A 16,433-nucleotide genomic window follows, 5' to 3' on the forward strand; every position below is an offset into this window, starting at 1 on the left:
CTGTTGTCGTGAGTCTTGACAGGAGGGAGGGGGGGGTAGCAGGGAAGCCTTCATGTAGACAGAATGAGGTCTGGCGGTTAACAAGGGAATGGTATGGATTTCTGATTACTTCAAGTAACAAGTGTGGGCGTAAACAAATCATCGACCACTCGTCACACTTGCTTTCATACACGTCCTCTGTGCTGTGCTATGAATGAAGAACTTTATTATTCCTAATCTTTAGACGACTGGAAACAATAATCAATTATATGCAGATTTTCATTTTTTGTGTTCAGCCTGATTCTGCTCAGTAGGTTGTGATTAATGAGTCAGTTCAATACTAATCTCTATAAACAGACTCTACATGTTGCTCTTTCTAGTTTGACCAATCACGTGTGAGCTGTTTGGTTGCTCTCGGGTACAAGTTGGTGTGGAGAGTCAAACACGAGGAACACATTGACGGAATGCATCAGTTATTAGCTTCCCATGAACTATTTTTACACTCTCAATCCATTTTTACACTACCATGTGCCTTATGACTGCGTACAATGTGGTGCTGTGTACTATGTATTGAATACTTGTTATGTTGCATACTTATAAGCTGTGTTTCTGCATTCATACTTTGTCTACTTACATGTTTACACCGGGGATCAGAGAGAAACAGCTTTTCAATCCTGTCAATGTCCTGTACATACGGCAGGATGAAAAATAGAATTGACTTTGACTTTCGACTGTAAAAGTTCAACTTAAAGCATCACTATGTAACTTTCACTGAGCAGCAGCGCCCTCTGCAGCTCTGACTGCGTAGTCCCACCCACTGAACTGAGAACACAACTGAACTGTGGATTGTTCCTCGTGATGTTTCTGATCCAGAAGAGCTGCTGCTGTTTAGAATTCGTCATATTTCTAAAGTGTCCTTGCTGAATATTGTAGGTAAACTCTAAACATTCAACTATGACTGTGAACAGTAAACAGACGATGGGGACTTGGCCTCAAAATCCGCTGTCTACAGCCCCAATTACTGGCTTTTGCCCCCAGAGGCTATGCGATTGGTTCAGTACTGCTGTGCATGCACATAACTTTGCTATAGAAAGTGTAATAAGAAGGACATTTAATACAATACATTTACACTGTGTTTTGGTTTTAGCTGTGTGGCTTCACTTTGAAGACTCGCGTGTCTCTGGCCAGTTGGAAGCAAGACGACAGGTTCTGATTTATAGAGTCTCATGGCTCTCAAACTGAAATATACAACTTCCAGTAGTAGCCATGACTCAGCCACGAGTCTTATGAGACTCCAGCCGACTGTATATCGTCTGCTGCAAACTCTCCAGAGTCGGTCTTCTGTCTGTCTGCATTTTTGACGCCGTACTTCGTTAACTCGTCTTCACCGTGTGGTCTCCTAACTTTTTACCTGGAAAATGCGTTCGCTCACGTCCGTGTCATCGGGGGGGCTGGGTAGCACATCTGTATTTATGAGTTCTCCGAGAGAGAGGGAGAGCAAACATCTGCTTTTGTTGTGTTTGGAGCACATGTTGTTCAGTGCATGTGGGGTGAGAACTGGGATCACGGAAGGTCTGTTTGATTTTTATTGGAAAGGTCGGTTCACTGGCTATGTTTACGTACGCACAGAAAATCCAGATAAGGTTGTGATAAAGGCCTGAAATGTAAAAGTGCCTGTAGTTCTGTTACATTAGTGTCATTGCTCATATTTCCTAATTTAAGCAAATAAAACAAACTCCCTTTTCCATAATTGTGGACAAAATTCAGAGTCAGGGCTCATTTGACTTTCTTGGCCACCATATTTCAATACCATTAAGACAAGAGAGTGGAATGTATTGTTCTAGCAACTTCACATAAAGTGACCTTAACATCTCAGGATCCCCACATTATACAAGTTGATTATTCTTCATCCTTTAACCTGAGAGACGCAATTTTACTATCAAGCTTTACAAATAAGTAACTGCCTGCTGTACATATACTGTTGTGAATTGCTTTCTCATTTAAAATGTTTTTTTCGAGGTCACAATTCAATTAAGCTGCATTAAACCCAAATGAAGAAAAAAACGCATCTTAAAACACAAATAAGGAGTTTTACATCTACTCCGGTGCCTTGGTTTGGGATTCACGTTAGTTCCACACTGCGGTTTTCCCTTCCTCCGTAACTCCGGCCTGCACTTCATTAGCCTCATTCTATTCCCTGAAGATGTGACTCCTCTTTTCCGGGATGGAGGAATGTTTCTCCCTCAGGTCCGACTGATGGAGTTGGCTGAGGCCTGGACGGGGGCCTGGGCCTGTTTGTTCAGGATGTGTTGAGAGGGAGGGAGGGAGGTGAGGGAGATGGTCAAACTCTGCCCCAACCCCTTCCCCACAAATCCCCGGGTCTCATGGCTGAAAATCACTGCCAGCTGAGCCGACATGCTTATCCGTGGCTACATCGGAACCAGCGGGGGCTCCGGCTGGATAAGGAGCCAGACGGAGGGACAGACACGGTTGCGTTGCGGCTGCGAATATAGAGAGATCATATTTCACCGGCTGCGTTGCTGCTGCCAGGAAGTGGTCCTGGGACAACTGTCATTGCTTCATCCTTTACCTCCAACAACGTTTTGATAAATACAACCTCCAGCTTCAAACATCAGCTCTCAATGCCTCTTTTTTTATTTGTCTCCTTTTCCTCTAAGCACTTATTCCCACTGTGCATCCACAGCTACACACCCACAGCCTGGATGCATGGCTGGTTGAAAGTGAAGCGGAAAGAAAGAGAGAAGGAAATGGAAAAGGAGAAAACCTGGCTCCAGGTCTCGGTGACTAAAGGGCGAAAGCCAGTTCTGCAGCGGCAGTTTGGAGTTTGTGCCTCGAATGTGTCTGGAGGTGACCGAGTGAGAGAGCGACCCACAGAGGAGCGCTGATGTAGTTATTAAAAGGAGCCGGTCGTTTATGTGTCTCCAGTCATTTCATGTCAATTCATTACAGTAGCTGTATTGTCATATGGTTCGTAAGTAACGACAAGCAATCAGGAAAAGCAATTACTCTCAGCTCTCTATAAATAGGACAATAGAAAAACAAAACAACGTCTGCAGAATCTAAGAATCTAACAATCTGCAGCCGCATGAGTCTCTGAGAGGACAACAGAGCTCTGAGCTAACGTCTAAATAAACATAGAGCCCATCAGAATAGCACTGGTAGAGTTTAGACCCCCTCCAAAGCACAACAGTCATTTTGTGAAACCACATTTAAATATACTCGATTGTAATTTGGAACCGCCCCAAATTGCACACACTCACGAATAACTGTCCCCTAAACATGACTTGTTTTTTTTTCCCCACCGGACCTATGAATTATTCTCTGACAAAAAGTCTGGTCAAAACACCAAAGAAAGTAAAAAGTTATTCCTGGATCTGCCGCCTGATCCAGATCTGCCCCAAGATTTAATAGGTGCCTCCCTGACCCAGTGAAAACAACAAAAAGTTGTAATACAGAACTCTTACTATACAAATACTATAAACCTATATGTACATAATACACAAATCCCTATATTTGCAAACGTGTGACACATGTTTTAAAAAATGTTATCCTATAAATTAAATTAAATATATTTACATGTCCATTCAGGCCTTTTCTTAATTTAAATATGAACTTGAACTTATTTGCACAAATGCTTTTTGTCCATGATCCCTTTATCCAGGTCGGTCGTCAAACTTCTTAACAAATATAAAAAATATCTACCAGCGGCTCTAATTTGGTGCCGTGACAGAGAGCAAGGTGTGACTCTTCACTCCAGCGATGGCAGCTTCACATGACAGATGGTCGGGGAGGTTTGTCCCAGTGGTGATTATGCAATGAAGTATGATAGTGAGTCAGTGAGCCCTGTGCAAGGTATTGGGTTGAGCCAGCAGAGTGAAGGCCCTCTGCTTAGGAGTGGTTGTGATGTATGTGGTCCACACTTTGCATATATGAACCTCCTCCGTGTCACCTTGCCCTTGGCTGCAGATAACCAGCGGGTCATCACTTTTCAGACACACAAGGATAATGTGAGGCTCAATAATTCACTCTGCTGCAGCATATGGTGGAATTTAACTCCGGCACTGCTTCAAAACAGAATAATATTTCCATTATTTGCAGTTGGAATTTGACAAAATACTTTCTTGATGAATTTAATCCCAACAGTAATTTGCTTCAAAAACATTTCGGTTTTTTAAACATTGTGAGATCGGGTTTTTTCCCAGAGAATCATTCAGGAAACATTTAGGGAACTGATATCTATGAGTGTGCGGATTTTGATTCAACCTTATATAACCTGAATTCAGTTAGATTGTATTTGTATTGCTCCAAATCATAACTTTCATTATTTCAATGCACTTTAAATTGAAGGTCAAGACCTCAAATATAAGGGAACTGTTGGGCCTTGGTGGAGGTTTGTGCTCTACAGAGTCATTTTATTGACTTGATAGTTCACTTTTTACAATAAAATATAGTTTTATAATACAATTATTAAGATATAATATAATGAAGATAGGAATCGGCAGACAAAGAGGGACAAAGTTGTGGTTTGTGAGTTAGATTCAAATACACAAAATGACATGTCGCCCCTCGGGCAGGCTTATTATATTAATGTTCACAGGCTGTGAAGAAGCCTGTGAACATGTGGATCTTTTTTAAACCTTTTGTTGGTGCACTGTGCTGAGGGAAGTTCCTGACCTGTCAATCTATATTTGGTTAAGGGCAAAATATGCAAAGCGAGTTTACTAACACATCTGCCGTGTGAACTTTTCACCATATTCAGTTCCACTTTTTCACCAACCACTTTTTGCCGTTTGCTGGTAGCCTGTTGTTCCTCACTGTTGATTGGAGGCTGTCTAATGAAGGAAGTGGATTGTGTACACTGCATGGGTGTGGCACGTCACAGTTCAAACACACAGGGCTGCCAGCGCACAGCGAGTGCACTGTACCATGGAGGAGAAGACATGTTAGCCTGAGGTCAGTTTTTGAGAAGGTGGGCACTGCACATATGCCCACTTAGGGCTTTCAAAGGAGCTGCTGAAGTCGTATTTGCTCTGTCGTGCTGCTCTGACCTGGACTTTGTAACATGTATTGGAGCAATGTGTCCGGCCGACGTGATGCAACTCCCAGTCGGCCGCTGATTGGCACATGACGTGAACTGAGCGGTGGTTTCCTGGAGGAGCCTGTGTACTCTGGACTTGACTCAGCTGAGAGAATGGTGGACAAGATATGGAGGAAGAGTTGGCAATTCATAGAGAACAGACGGTCTGTGCGCATGAAGCAGTCGCCTTGTAAAGCGGCAGAGTGCAAGAGTGAGTGAGTAACCTTTCGTTTGTTCCTTCACAGTAACCGTGTAAGAGGTGAGCTCACAGGGCCGACCGATGACTGGACGTGTTTGATACTGGGAGAGTGTTTACGTGGCATTTGTATATACTGGGTCTGGCATGGCAGACTGGAGTTGTTACAGAGACCAGTATAGTCAGCTCTCTACAGTTAGGTCCCTCATTTAATCTCCAGTTCACTCCTCTAGAGTCGGATTTGTTTCTTGAAACACTTTTACTTTTCTTGAAGGAAGTCCCGGCAGTTATTTTGCAACAAATTATTGCAACAATAACAAGAGTGATAACCTCATTTGTACAGCACATTGCAACACAAGTAACTAAATGCTTTACAACAGACAATATGAAACTTACAAAACACAACAAATAATTATATAGATACAAATTATAAAAGCAATATGCATCACATGATAAGAGTTTATAAAGTTGTATGTTAAGAAGTGAGTCTAATCTCCTGTGGCAGATTGTTCCAAAGTCTAGTTGAGCTACTTATCGCTCTGACATTTCATAGAGAAACAGAAAAGCATTTTCTATAATACTTCATTCAGATTCTGATAGATCCTGATTGTTAAACTTTTCATTGTTTAACTGAAGATTAAAACTCTAATCATCCCTCTGCTCCCTCTCTCTCTCTGCAGTGTGGAAGGGGATGGACGGCCCAATGAGAGCGGCCCTTCCCTGGACGCTGGAGCCAGCTATGGCCAGGGTCCGGTGACCCACGGCTCCGCCATCAGCCCCGACAGATTCGACAGCCCGCTTTACAGCCACGGGGTCCAGCCCGGCCCTCAGAGGCCCCGTCGGCCCAAGCTTCAGCACTCGCAGTCCATCATCCGTAAGCAGGCGGAGGAGGAGGCCATCAAGCGGTCGCGCTCACTCTCCGAGAGCTATGAGCTCTCCGCTGACCTTCAGGACAAACAGGTATTCCAGAGCAGAGTTTGTTTTGGAGTTGGATCAAAGTTTTCTCGTGTTCTCATGACATCAGACAGGTTGAAAGACCAGCTCCAGTTAGGAGAACAGAATCAATATTTTATTTTCTCCTCCTTCGCCCTAGGTGGAGATGCTTGAGCGCAAATATGGTGGACGATTCATAACTCGGCATGCGGCCCGCACCATCCAGACAGCCTTCCGCCAGTACCAGATGAACAAGAACTTTGAACGTCTCAGGAGCTCCATGTCTGAGAACCGTATGTCCAGACGCATTGTTCTGTCCAACATGAGGATGCAGCTGTCGTTTGAGGGTCCTGAGAAAGTGCACAGCTCCTACTTCGAGGGGAGGCAGGTGTCCATGACGGAAGATGGCACCCCGCTGTCCATGGTGCAGTCTGAGTGTGGAGATATCGAGGTTCACCAGCAGGCCAACATGGTGTCTCACCCGCCTCCGCAGAGTGACCTGACCGACGCCATCACGGAGCTGGAGGACGCCTTTTCCCGGCAGGTCAAGTCTCTGGCCGAGTCGATAGACGATGCACTGAACTGTCGCAGCCTCCAGGGGGACGAGGGCCCCGACCCCGAGGCCATAGGCTGCTCCGAGGTGGAGAGGAAAGCGCCCTATCAGGTGAAGTCCCACCGCAGGGCAGCCGGACGCATGCAAGATGACACGATGGCATCGTACAGTGATGTCACTCTGTTCATCGACGAGGAGGACATGTCCCCCTCTATCGCCCTGTCGAGGTCAGGGGAGCATCCTTCCAGCACGGAATCCGACTTGCGGATGCGGTCAGTCAACTCCTCGCAGGAGTACTGGCCCATTGACCCTAAAGATGAGGGTCAGGACACAGACACTAGCTGCCGCAGCACTCCCTCTCTGGAGTGCCAGGAGCAGCGGCTCAGAATGGACCATCTTCCTCTGTTGACCATTCAACCTCCCAGTGACAGCTCCGTGGAGCTCAGTGACCGCTCGGACCGGGGCTCGGTCAAGCGGCCGCCGGTGTACGAGCCGCACGGCCACATCGTGACGTCGTCGCAGGCGAGCCCCAAACACATTTCCCACGGCCCCCCGCCAAGAGCTCCGTCCCGTGACGACGACGCCCCCCTGCGCCACCGCCACCGCCAGCTGGAGAGCCACCTCGCCATCAACGGCTCGGCCAACCGGCAGAGCAAGTCCGAGTCCGACTTCTCCGACGGGGACAACGACAGCATCAACAGCACGTCCAACTCCAACGACACCATCAACTGCAGCTCCGAGTCGTCGTCGAGAGACAGCCTCCGAGAGCAGACGCTCAGCAAACAGACTTACCACAAAGAGACCCGCAACAGCTGGGACTCGCCCATCTTCAGCAATGATGTGATCCGCAAGAGACACTATCGCATCGGCCTGAATCTCTTCAACAAGTAGGTGCTCGGCTCTGACGGAGCAGACGGGGACCAGTGTGTATGAGAGTGATTCTCTATAGTTAGAAAGATATTTGGATTGAAGAAGAATTCAGAAGCATCATTTAATTTGTGTTTAGAATGTAGCTATCGTAAATCATTTTTCACTCTGTGATTCAAACTGACATAACTACATGTCAGCGATGAGATAATTAAACAGACTCCGGGAAAATTCAGCTTACTTTGGTGCAATGTAGCTCAATCGTTTATCTTTCATGAGCAATTATGAATAACTTAATTTCTATGATGTGTTAGGTCTGACCTCTTATGAAATATGGTTCAAGAGCTTGACTTGGAACCATAAAGATGTGCATTTATTTTACATGAGAAATGTCTTTATTTCCTTATTTCATATTCGATAGATTTGGATGTAGTTCTTTTCTTTTTCTTTTTAGTTATTTATACTAAAGGTTTATGATTAAACTGTAAAATATCAAGCTTGAATTACATTTCCTTGTCATAAGGGTTTAAAAACGACGTTGAGCTGTAGTTCTGTGTCCCTAAACGATTTGAGAAATATATTATAGTTTCTCTACTGATTTATAGTGAAGAGATAACCCCCTGTCCATGTTGGATTTTTCAGGAAGCCAGAGAAAGGGGTCCAGTACCTGACAGAGAGGGGATTCATCCCTGACACGCCGGTCGGTGTGGCTCACTTCCTGCTGCAGAGGAAGGGCCTGAGCCGGCAGATGATTGGAGAATTCCTCGGCAATCGGCAGAAACAGTTCAACAGGGATGTCTTAGAGTAAGTATGATATTTACTTCTTAATTAAATGACTAAAAATTAAAAGAAAGAGAACATCTCTTGGAATCTCCTCTTTGATAAAGAAGTGATGAGCACCATGATTCTGTTTTAAATTTCTTCTCTCTCCATCTGTCCCTGTGTGCACCAGCTGCGTGGTGGATGAAATGGACTTCCAGAGCATGGAGCTGGACGAGGCCCTCAGGAAATTTCAGAACCACATCCGAGTGCAGGGCGAGGCCCAGAAGGTGGAGCGGCTCATCGAGGCTTTCAGGTGAGACCGCTGCCTCAGCGATGACATTTAAACATATTGACGAATGACTGATGACTTTTTAATATCATTCCTGCTGATGTTCCTCTATTGTCACGACTGTTACCGTTACACAAGTGGAACAATAACTTCTGCTTTCTCCGAGCCTCAAAGCATTTCCTTTCCATGAGCACAATAGCTTTGCGTGTTTTGCAATCTAATCTGTGACGTCAGTAGAACTTCACCGCGGTTGCGCTCTCCCCTCTCGTGTCTCTAGTCAGCGCTACTGCATCTGTAACCCCACGGTGGTGAGACAGTTCAGGAACCCCGACACCATCTTCATCCTGGCCTTCGCCATCATCCTCCTCAACACCGACATGTACAGCCCCAACGTTAAGCCCGAGAGGAAGATGAAGATGGAGGACTTTATCAAGAATTTACGAGGTGACAAAACAAATGACCAATATGAAACACTGTTGTTGAATAAATATTTTATTTACATCTTTATTCCATGTGATTTACTGATATTTAAGAACGTGCTATATGTGTGAGATTCACCCTGGAGTTGGAAATGCACTCATCATTTGTATTTGAATGAATAATATGACCTCCTCCTCTCACATTCCTCATTTCAATTATTTTTCATCTGCCCTCGATCCACCTCTTGATTTTGACTTTATACCTCTGCTCCTCCTTCTGCTCCAGGTGTGGACGATGGAGAGGACATACCCAGGGAGACGCTGGTCGGTATCTACGAGAGGATCCGCAAGCGAGAGCTCAAGACCAATGAAGACCACGTCTCACAGGTGCAGAAGGTCGAGAAGCTCATTGTGGGGAAGAAACCGGTGAGTGCTGATTACAACGAGCAAGCTACAGCATCAGTTGGGGTTCTTATTTATCATTTTACTCACAAGACCAGACTTCATTCTGGGAATTATCCTCTTATTACTTGCGCAGAGGCGATTATGTTTTCGTCAACGTTATTTAGCAGGATTATGCAAAAAACTACTCTCCGGATTTCCAAGACATTCAATGGAAGGATGCTGTGTGTGTCAGGGAAAGAACAGGATCAGTGTTTGGATCCAGGAATTTATTGCCATTTTCTCCAACATGATGAGAGAGGTTGTCTTTCAGCATTTTGAGTGATTTCTCAGAGACTAAATCATGGAAAAAATCTTGCATATTTAAGGGACTGATATCCATGACTGTGTGAAACTTGGTGCGCTCTGCGTAACTCTATATTCCTTATAAAGTTCTCACACAGCTGCATCTTCCCAGATTCACTGTATACAAACAACAATGTCACGTCTCTTCCGATTTTCTAAACTCAAAAAACATTAAGCGACTAAGTCTCAGAGGGAGAAGAGGGATTTGGAAGGTCTTTGGGTATTATTGAGCAGAGAGGGATTCACGCCTGGGCTCTGACCTTCATGCTGCTGATTTGAATGCGCCCCGAAGCCCTTGAGCAATGTCACCCAGCGCTGCAGTCTGGTGAAAAATGGACACTCGCTGCCACCTCGGTGTGTTACAGTTCCCACCTGGTTTTCAAGGGAGGAGCGGTTGAACACTGCAGTGCATCCGCTCTTTAACAAACCAGTAAATGTTATGTTGGAGTAATCTGCTGCTTCTCTGGATTTAGTCAATCTGTTTTACGCTGCCCCTCTGTTGTATTTGTCGCCGGAGGATGGACTGAGTAGAATTTGATCGGTCACTGTGACCTCACAAAACACATTTTTGGTCAGTACACAAGAATTCATATGGTTGATAGAAGGATGTTTGGAGTGCGTGCACCTTCGCTGGTGATGTCCTGGATCCGCCTACTTACTTATTCAGATCCACTCCTTAATGGAATGTTTTCTTCCTTTGGTCAGGCCCCACCCCTCCACAAAGGTCTGTCGTTGTTGAGTAATCCTGCTGACAAACGTCTAATAGAATAAAAGGATTTGAAAAGTTGAATTAATACCCAAAAGGTTGAAGTTCAGCTTCAGTATACTTAAATCAAAACTTGACACTCGTACCTTTAATTAAATTCCTCTTGTCTTCACTGCATACGTACTGGACAATAAACTGCAATTTGACTGGTTTGCAGATACGAGGCAATAATTCCATTTCTCGAACCAGACCAATTATCAAATCTAGTTCTGAATGTGCTGCAGCCCCTGAGGAGCAGGGCTGTTTCTGCATTATTCTGCAGGTAACCTCATGTCTTTTGCGTGTGAAGGGTAAAAGTGTGATTAGCCTCCGCAGCCTCAGGGAGAGGCTCGTCCTGCTCGGCGGACTTGGTTTCCTCCGGTTCCCCGCAGGTTGGAATCTCGTCGGTTCTGCCAGTAATAATTGAGTGCATTAAAAGATGATCCCTCGTCACCGTTTAGCCGCAGCGTTACAAGCCCAGGAGAGCACTCACTTAAAACACGTCAACATAAAAACCACGTTGGAATTCCTCCTTGTAATTATCAGGACTGCTAACGCTGCACAGAGGAGTGGGGCTTCCAGGAGAAGGTGCACATCTTTACAGACTCCCTGAAGCGCAGCAGCAGAAAGATGGAGACAGACCACCACCTGGTGTACAGAGGCTCATGCATCTTCATGGCCACTTTGATAGAGATTATAGAGAAATCCTTATATGGCCTCTTTAATACGTGTAAATAACCCCATAATGACAAATGTATATATATAACCGATTATCTCTGTCTTCTGTTTTTAGATTGGAACTCTCCATCACGGCTTGGGATGTGTAAGTAGAAATAATATCGATCAATCACACTGATATTCCTTTCTGTCCCTGGATATTGCAGTTAATGCACATGACACAGGTAGAGTGAGAGTTTGATTCCCCACTGAGGCCCCATGCAACTTCACATCTGTATATAGAATCGACAGACATGTTTTGGCAAAGAGCTGCAGTGTTACTGCAGAGTCTGAGCTCAGCAGGGTGCACATCACTGCTGGGTGCACGGCAAGCCTCTGTCTAAATGTATTGGTCCAATGTGGGGGAAGGGATTAGGTATCAGATTCTTCTAAGAATTGATAGGAACTAAAAGTTCCTTTTAATATTTATAGTAATTAAGTTGCCATCGTAAACACTTGTTTTGGACTTGTTTTCAAGGCATCTTAAAGTGCCCATACATTTTGTTATCAGTTTGCATCAGTGCATGGGCTAACCTATCTATAAATAAAGGTATCCATAGCAACAATACTTAGAAACCAACCTGATATTTGCTTACACGTTGCTTTAGACCCGTCTTGTATGTCCTGAGCAAACAATTGCTTCCGGCCTCCCATTTTAAAATACAAAGCATAATCATTTATCTGACCTGAAATCAGAAAGATACTCATTATTAGATTTTAAATCATTTGCAGAATCACATTATGTATGTAGCTTCCCTGCTTGTTCTATTAGAAGTCAACATCTTTTCGAGTAAAGATGGTTTTATTCTCAGGATGTGTGTGGTGGGGTGTAAATAAAAATAAGAGCTTGACGCTGCCTAAAATTTTAATTGCTAATATGATTTAAAATAGAGGTCAATTAAAATCCTTATCTTGAGGTTTGACCTAACTGGCAAGTGGCCGGAGGTCTCAAGCTACAGTTTCAACATCAACAGGGGAACATTTCTGTCTAGTGACCTTTGTTCTGTACTGTCTTGTGGACTGAGGCCATAATAATCTCTGAAGTCTCGGTATCTGAGCTCATTTCTCTTTCTTCCTCGTAGGTTCTGTCGCTGCCTCATCGTCGCCTGGTGTGTTACTGTCGCCTGTTTGAAGTGCCAGATCCCAACAAGCTCCAGAAGCTGGGCCTGCATCAGCGGGAGATCTTCCTGTTCAACGACCTCCTTGTGGTAAAAAGCCTCCTCATCTCCTCTCCTCTCCTCTCCTCTCCTCTCCTCTCCTCTCCTCTCCTCTCCTCTCCTCTCCTCTCCTCTCCTCTCCTCTCCTCTCCTCTCCTCTCCTCTCCTCTCCTCTCCTCTCCTCTCCCCTCCTCTCCTCTCCTCTCCTCCCTCGTTCAACCTCTCTCTCCATTTGTATCATTTTCAGGTAACCAAGATTTTCCAGAAAAAGAAGAACTCGGTGACGTACAGCTTCAGACAGTCCTTCTCTCTCTACGGGATGCAAGTCATGCTGTTTGAAAATCAGTGTAAGTTGGGCCGGGCGTTTTCCTTTTATCCGTTCGTCTGTAGCGTGTGTTAGCGTGACAGTGTTTACATCAGCAGGGTTCGATTTAGCACGGTAACACATCCTGCAGAAATGGGGAAGTCAACCCAATGGGCTGTGACATTGTTTATCGTCTCCGAACCTCACACAAATTCGTCCGAATGTGTTTTAACTTGGTTTTGATCAATGGCCCCCTGTGTGAAGCTCTCTCCCCCTGTGCCTGTTTGCCACAGATTACCCAAATGGAATCAGACTCACATCAGCGGTACCAGGTGCGGACATCAAAGTCCTCATCAACTTTAACGCGCCCAACCCCCAGGACCGCAAGAAGTTCACAGACGACCTACGAGAGTCCATCGCCGAGGTCCAGGAAATGGAGAAATACAGGATAGAGTGTGAGCTGCCTTCTCCTTCTTCTTCTCCCCCCCCCCCCCCCCCCCCCCCCCCCATCTACCTCGGGCTGTGTAAAGTAGAAACAGGGCATGGTTCTCATTCCTCAACTTGCAGCAGTTTATGAGGGAGGGTGTTTACAGAGTTCACATGATGGCTACCAGAAGGGAGAGCTTTCTTTTCCTGCACATTTGAAAGTCAATTCTGCTGTAACATACAAGAGCAGCTATTGGTCCTCCTCAAACAGTTCTACAATATACTGTCACTTTTTTATTGTTTACATGCTGGATGTCGTGTGCAGAGCTGGAGTCCATGGTGCAAAGGTTTACCTAAAGTGAAACAGAATTAGCTTTTTGCGTTTTTACATAGATTTTAATGATTTAATGAACTGGTGACCTTTATTTTTTATAAAAGCTACAAAAAGCAATGAAGCAACGAAACAAACTTTTTACTTTTACTTTGAAAATGAACTGCAAAACAGGAATTGATTCTGGGGAAATCAGCACCAGTGACTCCTGTGAATCCCTGGGTCAGTCCGAAATGGCGAAATGAAAAAAGTTATCAAGATGATGTGGTGGTGATTTTGACCCAGTTAATGACCACTGCTGTAGTTTATCCAAGAACTTAAACACACACACACACACACACACACACACACACAAATTGACTCCCATATAGCGCTGGTCGCCTGGTTATTCAATTTCCATTTTTGTCCCATGATCAAATCGCACACTGCACTTTCTGGGCAATTTAAAACAAACATTCAAGTGTGAAGCAGATTAGATAAAGATGTTTGTGAATTAGTAGGTAGATACATGAGTAGTTGACATTCATGAGTTTCAGACAACACAAGGTGACTGAATAAACCAGTTTTCAGGTCTTTTGAGATTTCAAGCCACTGCCACTTACCCCAGTCTCTCCTTGGCTCCTCTCCACAGCTGAGCTGGAGAAGCAGAAGGGGGTGGTGAGGCCCAGCATGTCGCAGAGCTCCGGTCTGAAGAAGGAAGCCGGCAACTGTGGCATGAACCGCGCCAGTCTGGACGACACCTACACCATGGGAGAGGGCCTGAAGAGGAGCGCCCTCAGCAGTTCGCTGCGAGACCTCTCCGACGCAGGTACAGCCACAAGGTCTTCGTCTTCGTCTCCACCAGCCGGCTCCTGCACGGAGGAGTGTTCTCCTCCTGTCATCCACCCAACTGGGATGACGCCAAGGGGATAAAAAAATAGCAAAATGTTGTTTCACGACACCATACATCGACTTCAGAGTCCTCCCGTTTAAATCCACTACCTAGCTCACTCAGGATTGGATTGTTTGACCGAGGCAGGTGCTTCCAGTGTGGTTTAGAGGGAGACTGAATACAGACCTACAGCCTTTGAGAAGAGGGTAATTGTTGAGATCGATTCTTCTAAACGTGTCTTCTCAGTGATGAATGAAATTGACGGGCAGTTGTCCACCCCTCCCCCCCCCCCCCCCCAAATCATCTGGATGACTTGACATAACGCTCCCATTCATGTTTTTATTGTCAGTTCTTCTTTTTAACTGGGCACTTTTTGCACTCCTCCGTTTGTTTTATCCAAAGACATCTCATGTTTAAAAACAAAACCACGTAGCATTTCCTCTCACGTGTACCTGTTGGCCCGACAGGCGAGTGCTGACCACCACCATTCAGAAGCAGCAGCAGCAGCAGCAGGATCACAATGTAGTGTCAGTCATTTGCACGACCGTGAATATCAGTGTTTAACGCAGCCGCTGTGTCTCCGAAGCACCAAACACACATTTCATTCATTACAGATAGCAGCTACGGGAAGTTATCGGGTGATTAACTCGATAACGAAATGAAATCCGGTCAGGGGGTCTGCCTCACGGTTTGGCACCAGGACACGCTGTGTTCTCACGATCACTTCCTCGAGTAGGTCAGACAGTGAAGAGGCACGTAGGGATCCCGCCGCCCGCCTGTCTCCTGTGTTCTCTCCACGCAGGACGTGGCATGTTAGTGGGGCCATTTTTGTTAAGTGTTATATTTTGTTTTGTTTTTTCCTGCCATACTCCATTTCATGTGTATTTACTGTGTTCTTTTTTTCCCATACACATCAGGTATTTTCCTGTTTATGTGTGATTACTGGTCATGTGTCATCGGCTGAGTGTGCCAAAGTGCTCCGCTCGCCCTCAGACCTGTAATATGCCTGTACATGTACATCCCATGTGCAACAACCACTGTACTGCTTTCAATGTGTCTCCTCCTTTGTGACTGTCACTGAGACTGGCTCTTGCCAAAATAGTCCCTTAAGGAAACATTAAAAACCAGTCAATCATATTTTTATCAAGTCAAAAATCTGGGGGGCGGATAAAATATAAATCCAGTTAAGAAAAATTTCTCTGTGGACCTTTTTCCTTTGTCTATTAACCTCGATGCTAACGGGGGACCACATTTACCTTATCCATCAAAAATGTAAATATATCACTTGAGTGAGCCTGCAGATCGGAATGCGTTTTAAAACTTGCCTCACTGAAATGTCAATGCAGATCTAGTTTCATCCTGAGTGGAGATGTGACGCCACTGCACGGTATAGCCACAGTGCCACCTGTCAACCACCCCCACGCCCGGAAACCCCAGCACCCTGTCCCCCCCCTACCCCGCCCATATTTGGACTTAACCCACAGTCACAACCCATTGCACTGCCCCCTACGGGTCGGGTGGGCAGCCGACACTGTAGTCGACCCAGGAGTGCTGTCGATCTCTAATCTGTGGTATTGCATGTCTCGGGCAGGCAAGCGGGGGCGTCGCAGCAGTGCAGGATCACTAGACAGCAATATGGAAGTAAGTTTGAAGCAGCTGGTATCCAAGCTCCTCTCTATGTGATGATGTGCACTGTGAAAACACACCATTTATTTTTGGTCTTACACCTTTTTGCTTCATAGACTCAGTTCATTTGTTTGGAACCATTTATTTTTCTTCCTGGGATGCCTTATGTAACCTGCTTGCCTCCGTTAGTGTGCATGCATGGGTTGCCTGCCTCTGATCGTGCCCCTTTTTTTGGAAGCCAGAACAGATCTCCTGTTTTGGTCATGTTATATGACCGATATACACTTTATCTTCAAACCAGCATGACTCTACTAATCCCTCCTCCGATCCCCTCCCCTTGTTGCCTGTCTCTGTCCTTCATTCAGTCACATCCAAGCGGTTTTTCATTTGGTTTCTCTTCTTCTCTGTGGCAG

General features: G+C 45.4%; 1 protein-coding gene across 5 annotated transcripts in view; it reads left to right on the forward strand.

Annotated features, from left to right (window-relative positions):
* Nucleotides 1-16,433, forward strand: part of LOC133957116 (IQ motif and SEC7 domain-containing protein 1-like) — a 90,062-nt gene that overhangs the window by 68,991 nt on the left and 4,638 nt on the right. For 3 of the 5 annotated variants that reach the window (XM_062392552.1, XM_062392553.1, XM_062392555.1), the window contains 12 exons: nt 5,954-6,233; nt 6,367-7,646; nt 8,269-8,430; nt 8,579-8,701; nt 8,955-9,121; nt 9,383-9,522; nt 11,382-11,411; nt 12,388-12,513; nt 12,710-12,809; nt 13,060-13,221; nt 14,155-14,331; nt 15,986-16,035. In XM_062392552.1, the coding sequence (XP_062248536.1) occupies nt 5,954-6,233; nt 6,367-7,646; nt 8,269-8,430; nt 8,579-8,701; nt 8,955-9,121; nt 9,383-9,522; nt 11,382-11,411; nt 12,388-12,513; nt 12,710-12,809; nt 13,060-13,221; nt 14,155-14,331; nt 15,986-16,035 (2,797 nt within the window). Of the gene's footprint in view, nt 1-4,930; nt 5,293-5,953; nt 6,234-6,366; nt 7,647-8,268; nt 8,431-8,578; nt 8,702-8,954; nt 9,122-9,382; nt 9,523-11,381; nt 11,412-12,387; nt 12,514-12,709; nt 12,810-13,059; nt 13,222-14,154; nt 14,332-15,985; nt 16,036-16,433 lie in introns of those variants that run through there. The other 2 variants (XM_062392554.1, XM_062392556.1) reach the window with 2 other exon arrangements.

The sequence above is a fragment of the Platichthys flesus genome, chromosome 7 (assembly GCF_949316205.1).
Source record: "Platichthys flesus chromosome 7, fPlaFle2.1, whole genome shotgun sequence".
Classification (NCBI taxonomy): Eukaryota; Metazoa; Chordata; class Actinopteri; order Pleuronectiformes; family Pleuronectidae; genus Platichthys; species Platichthys flesus.